General features: G+C 44.5%; 1 protein-coding gene across 1 annotated transcript in view; it reads right to left on the bottom strand.

Annotated features, from left to right (window-relative positions):
- The window catches only part of LOC138246379 (cyclic nucleotide-binding domain-containing protein 2-like), a 1,069,494-nt gene that overhangs the window by 68,879 nt on the left and 985,309 nt on the right, over positions 1–15,306 (bottom strand). Inside the window, exon 16 of the mRNA XM_069200950.1 lies at positions 3,771–3,818. Coding sequence (XP_069057051.1) covers positions 3,771–3,818 — 48 coding nt within the window. The remainder of the gene's footprint in view (positions 1–3,770; positions 3,819–15,306) is intronic.

The following is a 15,306-nucleotide window of genomic DNA, read 5'->3' as shown; positions in this document are numbered from 1 at the left end:
CCTGTGATTTCAACTGTCTCATCCCTGCCTGTTGCTGGGCAGCCTCTTGGGATACTGTTGCAGCAGGTGTGGATACTGCAGGGATGCTGCTGACCGTGCAGGTGGGAGTGCTGGCGGGTCCTGAGGTGTCCTCATGGGGCTGGCTGATTGGAGTAGTGGTGGTGTCTTGTTGGAGACCTGTGGGACATGGGGAACATACTGTCAGTGTCTACTATCTGTTGCACACTTCCTAATAAACATTTGCCTATGAACTGCCTACTTGACTACATTTCCCATAATGCATCATTCTGGCGTTTGCTACCCTGAAATGGAGCTATCTTGGTTGTGCATGCCCCTGTGTACATGGTGGGTGGGGGTATGGCATTGATAGGGGTACAGGCATGTCACATGGCACTCACCGGTTGATGTGCTGGGCTCTGAGGTGTCCAGGTCCCCAAATCCAGAAACTGCCTCCTGCTCCAAGGTTTCCTCCACCCTTTCTTCCAGGGGTGTGGGTGGTGGCACAGACGATGGTCCCCCTCCTGTGCCTCTCATCTCCCGGAGCCTTTCAGTCACCCTCTCCTTGGTCCGGGAGCGGAGGTCATACCACCTTTTTTTTATGTCATCTATGCTCCTGTGGCTCACCCCCAGGGAATTTATTTTGTCCTGGATGTCCTGCCACAGCTGTTTCTTGGTGGCTTCAGGAACATTGAGGGCTGATTTTCCAAACAATTCGTCATAGTGCTGACAGCATTCATCTGTCAGCACCTCCAACTCCCTCTCAGAGAACTTCAACTTCCTCTTCCTTGGAGTTCCTTCCATGGCAGCTGCTGTTTGTCCTGTGTGTAGTTCAGCAGTTATAAAAGGGTGTGGTCCTCCCTCCTCCCAGGTGTATTTGTAAACTTCCTGGCTGTGATGTCATCATCATGTGCCAGGAAGTGTTTCCAGAGTGTTCTGGAGTGGTTTCTGGAGTGTTCTGCTGCACCTCTAATCAATTAACAGGCTAATCGCAATTTGCGACATCCACTCGCTAATTGCGAGTTTGTTTTTTGCTCAGTCGCAAAAAGCGACCTCGCAATCGGTAGACTCGCACACTGCGTTGCGAGTCCAGGTGTGAGTCGCAATTTTGGCACTGTTTTTTTGCCTGCATTCCGATTTGCGACTCGCATTTTGCGAGTCGCACCAACTCACAAATTCCGAGTCGCAAATTTTTTATTTGCTACATCTGGCCCTCGGAGGCTGAGATTAGTTCAAGCATTCCATCTATCACTTTTTTGTATACTTCATGAATGCATGTCAGAATTGTTTCAGGGATGCCAGAGATTTCATCTTTGTTATTTGCACTCTCATGTTAACAATTGTTTATTCTTTGAATGTGTGTAACATCTGAAAATGTAGAGCACTGAGATATCTCTGATGTTTTTATAATGGTGCATCTGTTAATTAATCACTATTCTGAATCATTGTGAAGATGAGTGCAGGGAGAAAGAAGAATATTTGTGGAGCAGGCATGCACATAGTAGAATTTCATCCATAAAATCTCAGTTTATCTCAAAATGTACTTTTGTTTAGGAAAGAATTAGGCATTCAATCTATTTTTAACAAATTATTTAGAAAAATACAAGGGTGCTCAGATGAGATGGATGAATTAGTTCTACATGCATGTTTTTGGATTGATTGATGCATAGTCTTCAAACTATTTTTTATTGATTTTCTAATACTCTATCAACAAAACTCATGAGGCTTCTAACGGTATAGGTTTGTTCCACTGTATCAGCCAGAATATGTTTCCTTGAAAATATAGACTTTTTATAAAGAGCTGACTGCATTTGATTTTTCTTAAGCAATCAGATGCTCAAGTCGTGAAAGCCCTGATGATATGATGACATGTGGCTACAAAATGTAACTTCTTTCACTACTATGTTTTGGCCCTGCAAAAGCTGGGGTTTGAGTTTTGTGAAAAAGCAAAGAGAGAAATTAAATTGTCTGATGGCAAAACAATGATCTAAAGGAAGAGGCTCCATCACTGCATTGCCATGCAGCAGGATCCTTTGCGATAGGGCACAGAAGTGACAAAATTTATAATATAACTATCTATACCCTCTGGAAAGGGCACGACCCGGCAAGAGCTCCTATGGCCTGTTTTTGACCTGACAGCCTTGGGGTGGTCATCGTCCAACTTTGTGCTAGCCTCCTCCCACTTTTCTGACACTGTGTGCTGGTTTTAGGACTCTGTGCACTTTACCACTGCTAACCAGTGCTAAAGTGCACATGATCTCTCCCTTAAACACAGTAACATTGGTTCATCTGCATATTTAATTTATGTATAAGTCTTTAGTAAAGTGCACTACAGGTGCCCAGGGCCTGAAAATTAAATGCTACTAGTGGACCTGCAGCACTGATTGTGCTACCCACATAAGTAGCCCCCTAACCATGTCTCAGGCCTGCCTCTGCAGTGCCTGTGTGTGCAGTTTCACTGGCACTTCGACTAGACATTTAAAAGTACTTGCCAAGCCTTACACTCCCCTTTTTCTACATGTAAGTCACCCCTAAGGTAGGCCCTAGGTAACCCATAGGGCAGGGTGCAATGTGGGTAAAAGGCAGGACATGTACATAGCCCACCAACTCAGACACTTCTGGACCTACACCTGCACCCTATCAAGAGGAACTACCTGGCTGCCCAAATGACTCATCTGGACTGCTTTGCTGGGAAGGACTGCTGCCCTGCTGTTGTCCTGCTGCCCTGCTGGCCTCTGACTTTGCCAAGAAGGCCTCCTCCTGCTCCAAAAGTGCTCTCCAAGGGCTTGGATTGAGCTTGGCTCCTGTTTTCTGAAGTTTCAGGGCCAATAGGACTTCATCTCTTCAGGAAACTCCTTGTGCATTGAAAATTGATGCATCGCCTGCCGAGATGGATGCAAAGCTGCATTGTGACTGAGGAATCGCCGCACAGCCGACTGCAGCAACGCAGCCCGACTTCCCGAGTGGAAATTTGATGCAGCGCCTGCCTTGTGACGGAAAATTTGACGCATCACCTACCGGATTGACACAGCGTCCGTGCCTTCTTCCAGCACATCAAGGATTTCCCCTGCATCATCTCTGGGCATCAAAATATCCTGCATCGCAATGAGATAGGCTGTGAGCCGAAAAACCCTTGCAGCATAGGAAGAAACGACGCATCGTCTATGGCGCGTCTCGGAAAATTCAACATGCCACCTTATTTTTCAACGCATCTTCTCTTCTGCGGTCTCCATGAGTCATTATTTTTTACGCATACCAGGTACTCTGTGTAACCAAGAGACAACTGTTTATTTCTAAGGATTGAGACTCTTTTAAACCTTTTAAAAGTGATATTTTAACTTGTGCTTATTGGATCTTTGTCGTTTGGACCTTATTTTATTCAGATAAATATTATCTATATTTCTGAACCAGTGTGGTGTATTTTTGAGTTGTTTTCACTGGGTTATTGCATGATTTATTGCACAAATACTTTACACATTGCCTTCCAAGTTAAGCCTGACTGCTCAGTGCCAAGCTACCAGAGGGTGGGCACAGGATAATTTGGATTGTGTGTGATTTACCCCGACTAGAGTGAGGGTCCTTGCTTGGACATGAGGTAACCTGGCTGCCAACTAAAGACCCCATTTCTAACAGGAGCAAAGGTTTCACAAATTTAAAAACAAGAACATGGGCACATTGAATACATTTAGGAGGCACATTGTAAAGTACATTATTTTTTTTTACACTTAAATTTAAAACATGGATTCGGGAATAAATAGAAATAGAAATCTTACTAGGCTAAACTGAAGGCCACAGTGCTCACCCATCGTTTCTGCCAATCCCTGCAATAAGAAACAGTGTTGATTTACGTACACAGTAAATGCATGTTAATGTCTGTTACCAATCACATTTGACTATCAACTAATGTTGTTTACTTATCTTGACACCCCATAGCTCATCCTTCAAATCGTCTGTTAGTTGTTTAAGAAAGGGATCACACAGCAGACACGTTCATGTTTTCCTGTTTTTTTCTATTACATTCCACAATCTACTCTCAAATTGACTGCTGTAAGAATTCAATGCCTTCTAAAAAATAGCAGGAGAGTAATCAAAGAAAGAAGTGCAGCGAGCGGTGAAGTTTTCTAATTGACCCACTTGTTTCCATTTAGATTAATTTCCTGAACAAATGATAATTCCATCATTTGCTTTGCGTGAGGAGCTGAGAACATTATTTTCTTAAAATATTGATGCAATTTGCGGTACCTATTACTATTCATCCTATCACTCCATGTGACCTTTGGATGGAAGTCAAACACTTGAATTTAAACTTCAACAAGACAGATTCTCGTTTGTTAAGGAACAGTTTGCTTTAATCCAATAACTGGATGGCTTTTCTTTCAAGCTGCAATTAGTGACACTGGATTCCTCCTGCTTTTGTTACTGACAGTGACTACTATTTCCACGGACCACATCGCTTCTCACCTGGATTACGTCAATGTAATTTATTTATACATGCCTCGGTATCTCTCTTACCGGTTCCAGGTCATTCATAATATGACTGCTTGTTTGGTGAGAGGGCCTGATTTATAAAGAACATGTCCCCATTATCTTTGCATATTTCATTGGCTCTCTTTGTGTTAAAGCATCAATTTAAAGTGCCTATGAATTTGTCACAAGAGCCTGTAGGAGTCTGAAATGTTACTACTTTAAATATGGATCAAAATGTATATTCATTTTCATTCTAGAAGATCACCTTCCCACAATGTGTTGGCCCTCTCTCAAATCCAATGGATGAGGCAAGGAGGTAGAATTTGGAACTCTCTGACTTTAGACCTCCTGTCCAATCAAAACCATCTGTCAATATGCAAAGTCTTGAGGACCTGTCTTTCCTCTGCTTCCAAACCTAGGTTCTCATGATCTCTTAATGTTATTACGTTACACGACAAAGGAACTCTCTATTTTCGTAGTTAAATTTATTTTATACTTTTTGATTTTCCCTGCTGTGGTATCTGTGCACCTCTGTGCCAGAACTATTTTCAAAAAATCTGCGTTAGATTGTTTAACACATGTACATCTGTGGTCTCTCTGTCTTCCCACACAAACTATAAGCATTTTTATCACAATCAGTACAATGCAATGTGTAGAGTTGAAAACCCTGCACCAATATCTAAAAATAAAGATATTGTGAAAAAAGTCACTCGTTTACTTTTTTATCAGATATTCTCAACATCCTGTTTAATTTCTCAAATGTGAAAATATAAATCCTGGCATGCCCAACGTCCACCAATATTATGTGTGTGCTATTTTTCTATGGAATGCAGCATGTGCAAACAATTATGAAATATAACCCATGTCACTAAATTGTGGCACTGTTTATGGTGCACGATTCATTTGATGACAGATATCAAACTCAGGACTATCTGAAAGCTGTGAATGCAGTTTTACTTATTATGCATGACCTAAACAATCTTTAGTTTAATGCATTCCAGACCTCCCTATTGCATGACTGGCTGGCAGAAAGAACATGCAGAACATGACAATTGTCAGATATGTAACGATTTATTAATCAAAAGATGGTAATTCCCTTCAGTCTCCCTCATGCAGGAACATACCCCTGTCAATACGTGAACCCCATATGTGTTCTTCTGCATTCCTTGAATATGGTGGTGCCAGCCAAAAAGTGTTTTCTATGGGCTCAGGGTTCCCACAGTGACTATCTGCTGCAGAGCACATGGGATATTTAGAAGTCAGCTAAAAGTGAAACACTGTTTTAGGTCACTTATTTGGTCGCTAGTATTACCCCTAGTTTGTATGAAAACATTCCACAACCAGATATTTTCCACATTTACACATTCTAAGGATTTTGGCATTGTGTTCAAGGGCTTCATCACCCTGACAGTCTGGCAATTATAGCGTGCTGAACCTGATATCTATCCATAAAGACAGGGACAAAAGAAACTCGGAACAGACGGATTTCAAACAATTTTCAAAACTCCAGCAACAAGGAACATCTGTGAATTTTCAGGGGGGATAGAATTCCACAAGATAAGGCCCAGTACAGCAAAAGACCCACCACCCAGCCTAAGGTATTGATATTGGGGGGCAGTAGTGAGATACTGCCAACCAGAGCAAAGTTTATGCTCAAGGAAGTACAAATGCACCAATGTTCTAAGATATAGGGGGTCATTCCAATTGCGGCGGGCGGCGGACGGCGCCCACCTGGCGGGAACCGCCAAATGACCGCTCCGCGGAGGCCATTCTGACTTTCCCGCTGGGCCGGCGGGCGCCCGCCAAAGGAGCGCCCGCCGGCCCAGCGGGAAAGGCCCTGCAACATTGAAGCCGGCTCCGAATGGAGCCGGAGGTGTTGCAGGGGTGTGACGGGTGCAGTTGCACCCGTCGCGATTTTCACTGTCTGCAATGCAGACAGTGAAAATCATGCAGGGGCCCTGTTAGGGGGCCCCACGACACCCGTTCCCGCCAGAAACAGGCTGGCGGGACGGGGGTCGGAATCCCCATGGCGGCGCTGCTTGCAGCGCCGCCATGGAGGATTCTCCCAGCCGGGGGTAATCCAGCGGGAAGCACCGCCAGCCTGTTGGCGGTGCTTCCGTGGCCATCCACCCTGGCGGTCATAGACCGCCAGGGTTGGAATGAGGCCCATAGTGAGTTGTCACCATATAAGACCTCATGCATGAAGCATAGTGTTTTCAAATGAATGCACTTCTCTACCATTAGCCAATGAAGGGATCGGAAGCTGGAGGCAATAGAGTATTGTCTAGGCAAATGGCAAAACAGAAGTGCTGCAGAATATTTAATTAACTGAAGCCCTTTCAAAGTTTTTTAGGCACACCCAAATAAAGCGCATTACCATAGTGCATCCTGGATTATAATCAAGGTTTTGGCCACAATTTTTAGAGCCAACAGCGGAAAGTGCCAGAGAATTTTTTTGAGGCACATAAGTAGCCAGAAATAGTAAGCACCAATTTTAGAAATTTAAATATCCTTAAAAAGCCTATGATCCAACCACATACCCAAATGTTTTTCAACCTTACAAGGGGCGGGTACTGAGGTCAGCAGGCCACCACTGAGAACCCCAGAGCTGTGGTTGATTTCCGACTATCAATACCTCAATCTTATCTTCGTTTAACTTGCGAGAGTTAAGCCTCATCCAACCAGCTACCTCAGAAGGCAGACGAAGAATTGGTGGACCCATCTCCCTTATCTTCACTGAACGTAACAATAATCTGTGATTTGTCAGCATGCATAAAGATAGTTAAATCACAACTCTCAACTAGATCGGCCAAAGGCCTGACAGATATTGAGCAATACCAGGTTCAGTGAGGAGCCTTAAGAATGCTGCAAGGCAGGTAGAAAGTGGGAGACCCATGCAGCTTAGAGGAGACCTGGACCTGGAGGTCCTGTGAAAAAAGGAGAGCATAATGCTGGAAGCCAATGTCTCCCAGCCTCTGACAGAATCATATGAAATACTATGTGAAACACTGCACTAACATCTAGGAGAATAAGAGCTGCCATGCCCCTAAGGTCAAATTGTTTTCAGAGATCCTCCTCCACTTTCCCTTATGCAGCAACATATCTCTGCCTAGGCTTAACACTGAGCTAAGAAAAAAAAAAAAAAACATCTGGGTCTTTTCTGGGGTACAGACACACAACTTCCTCCACTCACAGTGCTTCACTAGGAGACAGAATCATTGTGTGAGGGACTGTTCATGTGTCAGTGGACCAACAAGGTGAAAACACTGTTAAGATTTAGGGGGTTATTCTAACTTTGGAGGAGTGTTAATCCGTCCCAAAAGTGACGGTAAAGTGACGGATATACCACCAGCCGTATTACGAGTTCCATAGGATATAATGGACTCGTAATACGGCTGGTGGTAAATCCGTCACTTTTCCGTCACTTTTGGGACGGATTAACACCTCCTCCAAAGTTAGAATAACCCCCTTATTCTCTTGCAATGCTTCTCATGAACAGAGAGGCATTCTGAGACCAAGGGGCTGTTTAGAATGAATCAGGAAACAGAGGGTAGAGTGGAAGGGACTACAAACACGCCTAGTCCCAACCACTCCAAAGTTCACTTCCTTGGCAATTTCTTCTGTTGGTTATGTGGAAGAGGTAGTGGGATGGAGGGTGGTTAAGATCTAACCTAGCTCCTGCTCTGTGCATCACATCTCTCCCTCACAACCTCCTGAAAAAGGGGGATTCAGCCAGTGAGCATGTCTAGGGAATGATTGGAGGTAGTAATACCTGCACTTAGTCCCTCCATTTTCCCTGCCCACTGGGTCTATCCTTGAAGGGACCTGGAAAGGGCTAAGGAAACCCTCCCGGATCCATTGTATGCACATAATGCCACTAGTGATATCACTGCCTCCCAGCCCTGCTTCTAACCATACAATGACACCCATCCCCCAGAGGCGAGGGCCAAGTTGCAAAACTTTGCTGTCCACAGCCAAAAGCCATGCACAATGGAGGGTTGGCCACCTCCAGCAGGATTAGCTGCAGGGTCTAGCCTCTCCCTGCTGCACATAGGCGAACATTGTGTTCAGCAGGGTGTTGGCCACCCATGGGGCATTAGGCACAGATCCTAGCTGGACATCAAGCCCTGCAGGATAATTACCTGCAGCACTTGGCCAAAGGCCATGCTCAGCAGGACAGTTAGCTGAACAAGGTAAAAAAAAAATCACTGAAATTACCAAATGTTAAAGGGGTGGTATAGTAAGGCATGAAAATCAGATCTTAGCTCACATAAAAAATGTCCTATAAACTCACTGAAAAAAAACAAAGGTTAAAGTGATGATGTAGTTAGTTGTTGAAATAAGAATAAAAACGAATGTTTAAAAAAAAAAAACAATGAAATTCACCAGTTCGAGTTTACTGAACTAGCTATAACGTGTGCCCCAAGCATGCACCTGATGCACTGCTTACGGCCTCACATATCACTGCACTCATGACGTCATTGATGACATCATTGATGACACATCAAATGACATTATTAGTGACATCACTGATAACACCATAGTCATATACAGCATAGAGTTACTGAGTGTACTTGTGTCCGTCCATAGCATAGAAATACCAGAAGCCCTGGCAGCATCTGTGATTGTTCAGGCTGAAAGTTACATGGTGCACCGTTGACAAATCAGTAAAGTTTGGGGGGCAAGTATTGCTCCATGTTAAACAAAGTAAGGCTGAGCACATCTGGTGTGGACTGCAGAGGTATGTCTGAAAGTAGATTGTGGCTTAAAGCCAAAATCTGTTACAAAACATATGTGACAAAGGCCAAAGCTTCTGTTGACAATAGATTATCCACCAGTACACATCTGGGCACTCATGCATGTTAACCTGTTGTAATACAGTGCTATAAGCAAAAATCTATGTAACAAGAACATTGATAAGGTGCGGATGTTTATTTCTAGAACTCCGCTGATGTTTTTGAGCCATTGAAATTTGTAAAAAGAAGGGCTGTCCCACTTAGATGTGGGTTATCTAACTCTGGATTTGTAAACATTGCTCTATGATTGTATGCTATTGTGAAATCACAGGAATGTGTGTACTCTAGTTTACCAAATCATGGAGGGTTGTCCACAGAGCCTGGCAGAATGTGTCTTTCCAGTGACAAATGTATACCTGTCAACCTCTTGACTTAAAAATGCAGGTCATGTGACATTATTAAGCGGGTAATCACATTAGGATAGTGTTGGAGGCAGTTTATTACTAGAGACAAGTACGCACCTACCTCTAGCAATAATGCCCCCTGACAATGTTAGACTCAGTCAGGGTATCAAAACATCAGCCCCCGGCTCATCCCCTGGTAGCTTGGCAATGAGCAGGCAGGCTTAACTTAGGAGACAAGTATGCAGAGCATTTAAATACAACAACACAGTAAATAAGTAAGACACAACACAATACAAATCCCACACCAATATATAGCAATAGTAAATATTTGTATCTTTAAAATGACAAAAATCCAATACAAGGAACCAGACTTATGAATTTTTAAAAATTAAATAAAAAAATGAAATCAATCAAATAGAAATCAATAGCACTTACCGGGGCATCTGGCAGCGCTTGCCCGGGACAAGGTCAAGGTTTGAGGCTGACCATGTTGGAGCCCTGCTCAGATACACTGAGTGGGAGGCCTCAGTCAAAAGTTTACCTTCGCACTTCAATCAATCAATCAATCAGGATTTTATAAAGTGCAACTACTCACCCGTAAGGGCCTCAAGGCACTGAGAGGTGGGGTGGATGTGCCGTTTAGCTGAAGAGCCAGGTCTTGAGGCCCTTCCTGAATTGTGGCAGCAATGGTGATTGCCTGAGATGCAGAGGCAGGGAGTTCGAGGTCTTCACAGCAAGGTAAGAGAAGGATCTTCCTCCAGCCCTGGTCTTGTGTATCCGTGGGATTTTGGCTAGAGCCAGTTGGGTGGAGCAGAGATCTCTGGTGGAGTGTTAAAGAAGAGGCAGTGGTTGAGGTAAGCAGGTCCAGCATTGTGGAGGGCTTTATAGGTACGCACGAGGAACTCAAAGATAATTATTTTGTTGATAGGTAGCCAGTGAGGTCTCTCAGGTGGCCTGTGATGTGGCTGCGGTGAAGGATGTTCAGGATGAGTCTGGCGAGGCGTTCTGGGTGTTCTGCAGTTTCTCTAGGAGTTTCTGGGTGGTGCCGGTGTAGAGTGTGTTTCTGTAGTTGAGTATGGTGCTGACAAGCGCATGGGTGACCGTTTTCCTGAACTCGGTGGGGATCCACTTGAAGATCTTACAAAGCAGGCGGAGTGTGTGGAAGCAAGAGGACAAAACTCATTGAGAGTGTGGAGTTCAGGATGATGCAGAGGTTTCGTGCGTTGTCCTTAGATTTGTGGGGGGAGTTCTGAGTGCTGCGGGTTACCAGGAGTCGTCCCAGGTGGAGGGGGTGGAGCCCACAATGAGGACTTAGGTCTTGGTCGAGTTAAGCTTGAGGCAGCTGCCCTTCATCCTGTTGTGGAAGTTGCTCTTGGTGGCTGTGGGTTTGTCTGTGAGAGAGAGAATCAGCTGGGTGTCGTCAGTGTAGGAGACGATGTTGAGTCTGTGTCTCTTGATGATGGCTGCAAGAGGGGCCATGTAGATGTTGAAGAGGGTGGATCCATTTTAGGCCTTTGTTGCGAATGCCGGCGTAGTGGAGTCTTGCACAGAGCGTGTGGTGGGAGACGGTGTTGAAGGCGGCTGAGAAGCCTTAGTCGAGGAGGGTACGGATGCCATCTTTACTTGCGAGGAGAGCGGTCTTGGTGCAGTGGTTGCTTCTGAAGCCCGATTGGAAGAGGTCCAGGATGTGGTTTGTTTCAATGAACTCTGAGAGTTGGGCATTGATAGCTTTCTCAATGACTTTGGCTGGGAAGGCGAACAGCAAGATGGGTCTGTAGTTCTTGAGGTCTGTCGGGTCACCAGAGGGTTTCTTCAGCAGGGGGTTGAGCTCTGCGTGCTTCCAGTCTTACGGGAAGGTGCAGACGTGATGGAGGATGTGATGACGGTGCCGGCTCTGTTGAAGATGTGGTGAGGGCAGGGATCCGAGGGGCCTCCTGGGTGGATGCTCTTCATGATCCTGAGGTTGTCGTCAGAGGTGAGGGTGGACCAGTTGAGCGAGGTCTGCTGGGGTTTTGAGCCATTGGGTTCAGAGGTTGCGGGTGGGGTGGGTCTTAGGTTGCAAAGCTGTTGTAGATCTCCTTGATCTTGCAGTGGAAGAAGGTGGTAAGTTTGTCACAGAGGTTTTGAGAGAGGGGAATATCTGCTGTCTCTGTGTTGGGTTTGGCAAATTCTTTGACTATGGTGAAGAGTTCTTTGCTGTTGTGTGCATTGGCGTTGATGCATTCCTGTATGGTTTCTTTCTTTGTTGTTCTGATGAGGTGGTGGTGTGCGATGACAGAGGTTTTGAAGGCTGCCTGGTCTGCCATGGTCTTGCTGCTCCTCCTATTGTTCTCAAGCTGTCTGCAGGTGCGCTTGGACTCTTGGAGAGCGGGGGAGAACCAGATGACTTAGAAACGTTTCCGGAGCTTTTCCCTCTTGACGTCGTGAAGTACTCCTGAGCAAGCAGATTTTAATGCCCCATCATCGGACTGCTTTTATGTGGGGCCCTGGTCAAATCCTGGAAATCTGGAGCTCCAGAGCCTTCAGCAGGATGAACCTGAAATTCTGCCCGGGTCACGATCGAAGGTAGTCAGCTTGACTCACCACCGTGGCTTGGTCCACTTAAGGGACTTTTTGCAAGAGTTGCTCCACACTTCTGGAATTTCTACTGAAGGTCCTCTTGAGGGTTCAAAGTGTCCAAAGCATATATTCAAGGTTCCAGAAGTTTAGGACCACAATTCCCACAATGCACCTGGTCAAATGTTTAAAAGTCCCTTGGCCGCACTCAAGGCTTGGGACTTTTGTGATAGTTGGTGCAGACAAGCTCTGTTAACCTGTTGCACTCATGGACTCCACTCCTGGGTCCTTTTTGAAGCAAGCCAAGGTCCTTTGGGCTGCTGTTCCAGTGTGCAACAGGACTGCTACGTGCAGGCCACTTATCTCCTCATCAAAGCAGCCTGGCTAACCCTGTTAGGGCAGACCAACCAGGAGAGGCCACTAGCAGGTTGGAATTTGGCTTACAGAAAAGAAAGTCTTTTATCTTCTTTCCTATACTAGTTATGACAGCAAGTTATTGGATTTATCATTACCATTCTTTCATGACACATTTAGCTCCCTCCTAGCAATATGTATGCTTATGGAACTCATTCCTATTTTAGCCTATGGAGCAAAGTATCTACAATGAGGAAAAATGAAAGGTGCAGTTTTCCCTCACCAGGGCATACAAAACATAATGTATAATGTCCCTGCTTATAGTGGCATGGCACCCCACCTCTGAGGCATCTAGGGGAGACCCTGGGATTGATTTATGTGTGAAAAATAAGGTAGATTATCAGGTTGGAAGTGCCTTAAATTCCAAAGTCGAATTTGCACACATTTTACTTTTTCAAGAGTCTACAAGGCAGCGCTGCCTTTAAAAATGACAGCAGGCAACACAACAGTGCACGCTTCAGTGCAGAAAATCTACTGGGCCTCAACTTCCTTGCTCTGTTATATACTAGGGACTTATACGTAGTTCGAGTCCCCCTTGCCCTATTATCTACTAGGGATTTACAGGGGTCTGTCATTGCCAATTGTAGTTGGGCCACTTTACCATACACCTTTTATTTAGAGCACTGACTCTGGGCCTGTTTAGCAAAGCCCAGGGCACAGTCAGGATCATTTACCACCATTATCAGTCAGAAAGATTAGGGTGAACATGCTAAAAGGATGACTTTCTCACAGGTAGAAAATTGTCCACAGGTGTAGCATGTTGATTTACTTCAAGTCTACAAACACTACAAGATGCTGTCACACTGAAGGGATGATGTCATTAAAGAAATCATCATTGATGCAATGTGAGATGTCATGAGAGATATCATTGATGTGATCTAACATGTCATGAGTAATGTACTATGTGAAGTCATAAGCAGTCCATGGTGGGGGTACAAGTTATAGTTAGTTCAGTAAACTAATGCTCGGGAATTTCAAGGTTTTTTTTAAACATTCGGTTTTATTAGTCTTATTTCATCTATCATTTCACTCGGTTTCATTAAACATTACATTACAGGAGAACCAAAAACCTGTTATTAAACATTTCAGCATTAGGATGAAATGTCTTTAGCCTCTTCCTCCAAACCTTTAGCCTTACTCTCCGTGTTTGTTTTTTCTGAATTTCTTTTAGTTGGCATTAGGACTCTGTACACTTTACCAGTGCTAACACTTGCTAAGGAGCTTGTGCTCTAGCCTTTAAACCTAGTGAAATTGTCTTACACTGAATTGGCACATGTAATTTATCTGTAAGTCCCTAGCAATGTTCACCCAGGGGTTGTAAACTAAATGCTACTAGTGGGTCTGCACCACAAACACATAAGTAGTCCTTTAAACATGTCCATGGCTGCCATTGCAGCCTGTGTGTGCAGACTTAAACTGCTATTTCGACCTGGCAAAATAAATCTTTTGCCACGCCTTACTTTCCTTTTCTTACCTGTAAGTCAGCACTAGGGTAGGCCTAAACAACCCAGAGGGCAGGGTGCAGTGTCTCTAAAACTTTGGACATGTACGTTTAACTTTTACATGTCCTAGTACTGAAAAACTTTTACATTTATTGTTCACTACGGCAATGCCTACCTCTCCCATAAGATAAATTACATTTAGAATGTGATAACCTTCAATTGAGCAGAAAGGAATGTCGAGTTTGGCATCTAAAGAATTGTAAACTAAAGCACTCTTTAATGGTAAAGTTTGATTTTAAGTTGCAATTCTGAAAATGCCACTTTAAGAAAGTTGCAATTTTCTTGTTGCAACATTTGGTGCCTGCAGCCTGTATCCATGTTTAGGTATAGCAGGCAGTTGGTTGTTGTGTATTACCCCCAGGCAGTGAGACAAACGTGCAATAGGTGTTATGAGGATGGGCCATCTCTGACTGGATGGCGTGGGGTGGAGCGCATCACAAACACTCTGCCTCAGCACATTCACAAAAGGCTTCACACTAGTCTTTTGTGCATCCAGGCAACCTGGGGCCAGGTCAGGGAGGCAATTCCAGAAAACCACTGTAGGGGGATGTTAGATTTCGCATCCTTGGCATGGTCTCCCCTTACTTTTTGCCTCTGTTTCCCAGGTTCTTGATGTGTGCTGGACTCTGTTTTTGCTGTTTTTGTTATTCTGGGCACTTTACCACTGCTATCCAGTGCTAAAGTTCAAGTGCTCTATATAAAATGTGTATGTAATTGGGTTTCCATGATAGGCATATTTAATTTCCTGGTAAGTCCCTAGTACAGTGTACAAGAGGTGCCCACGGCCTGTAAATCAAATGCTACTACTGGGCCTGCAGCACTGGTTGTGCCACCCACGAGTAGCCTTGTAATCATGCCTCAGACCTGCCACTGCAGTGTCTGTGTGTGCAGTTTTTAAACTGCCAATTCGACTTGGCAAGTGTACCCACTTGCCAGGCCTAAACCTTCCCTTTTCTTACATGTAAGACACCCTTAAGGTAGGCCCTTGGTAGCCCCATGGGCAGGGTGCAGTGTATGTTTATGATAGGACATATACTAATGTGTTTTATATGTCCTGACAGTGAAATACTGCCAAATTCGGTTTTTTGATTGTTGCAAGGCCTATCCCTCTCATAGGTTAACATGGGGGCGGCCTTTAAACATGATTGTAGATTCCCTTTGGGAGCGGATAGACATGTGGCGTTTGGGGTCTCTGAACTCACAATTTAAAAATACATCTTTTAGTAAAGT

This window comes from Pleurodeles waltl, chromosome 1_2, assembly GCF_031143425.1.
Source record: "Pleurodeles waltl isolate 20211129_DDA chromosome 1_2, aPleWal1.hap1.20221129, whole genome shotgun sequence".
NCBI lineage: Eukaryota > Metazoa > Chordata > Amphibia > Caudata > Salamandridae > Pleurodeles > Pleurodeles waltl.
The sequence above is the reverse complement of the archived record's forward strand: the minus strand, read 5'-3'. Positions and strand labels throughout refer to the sequence as shown.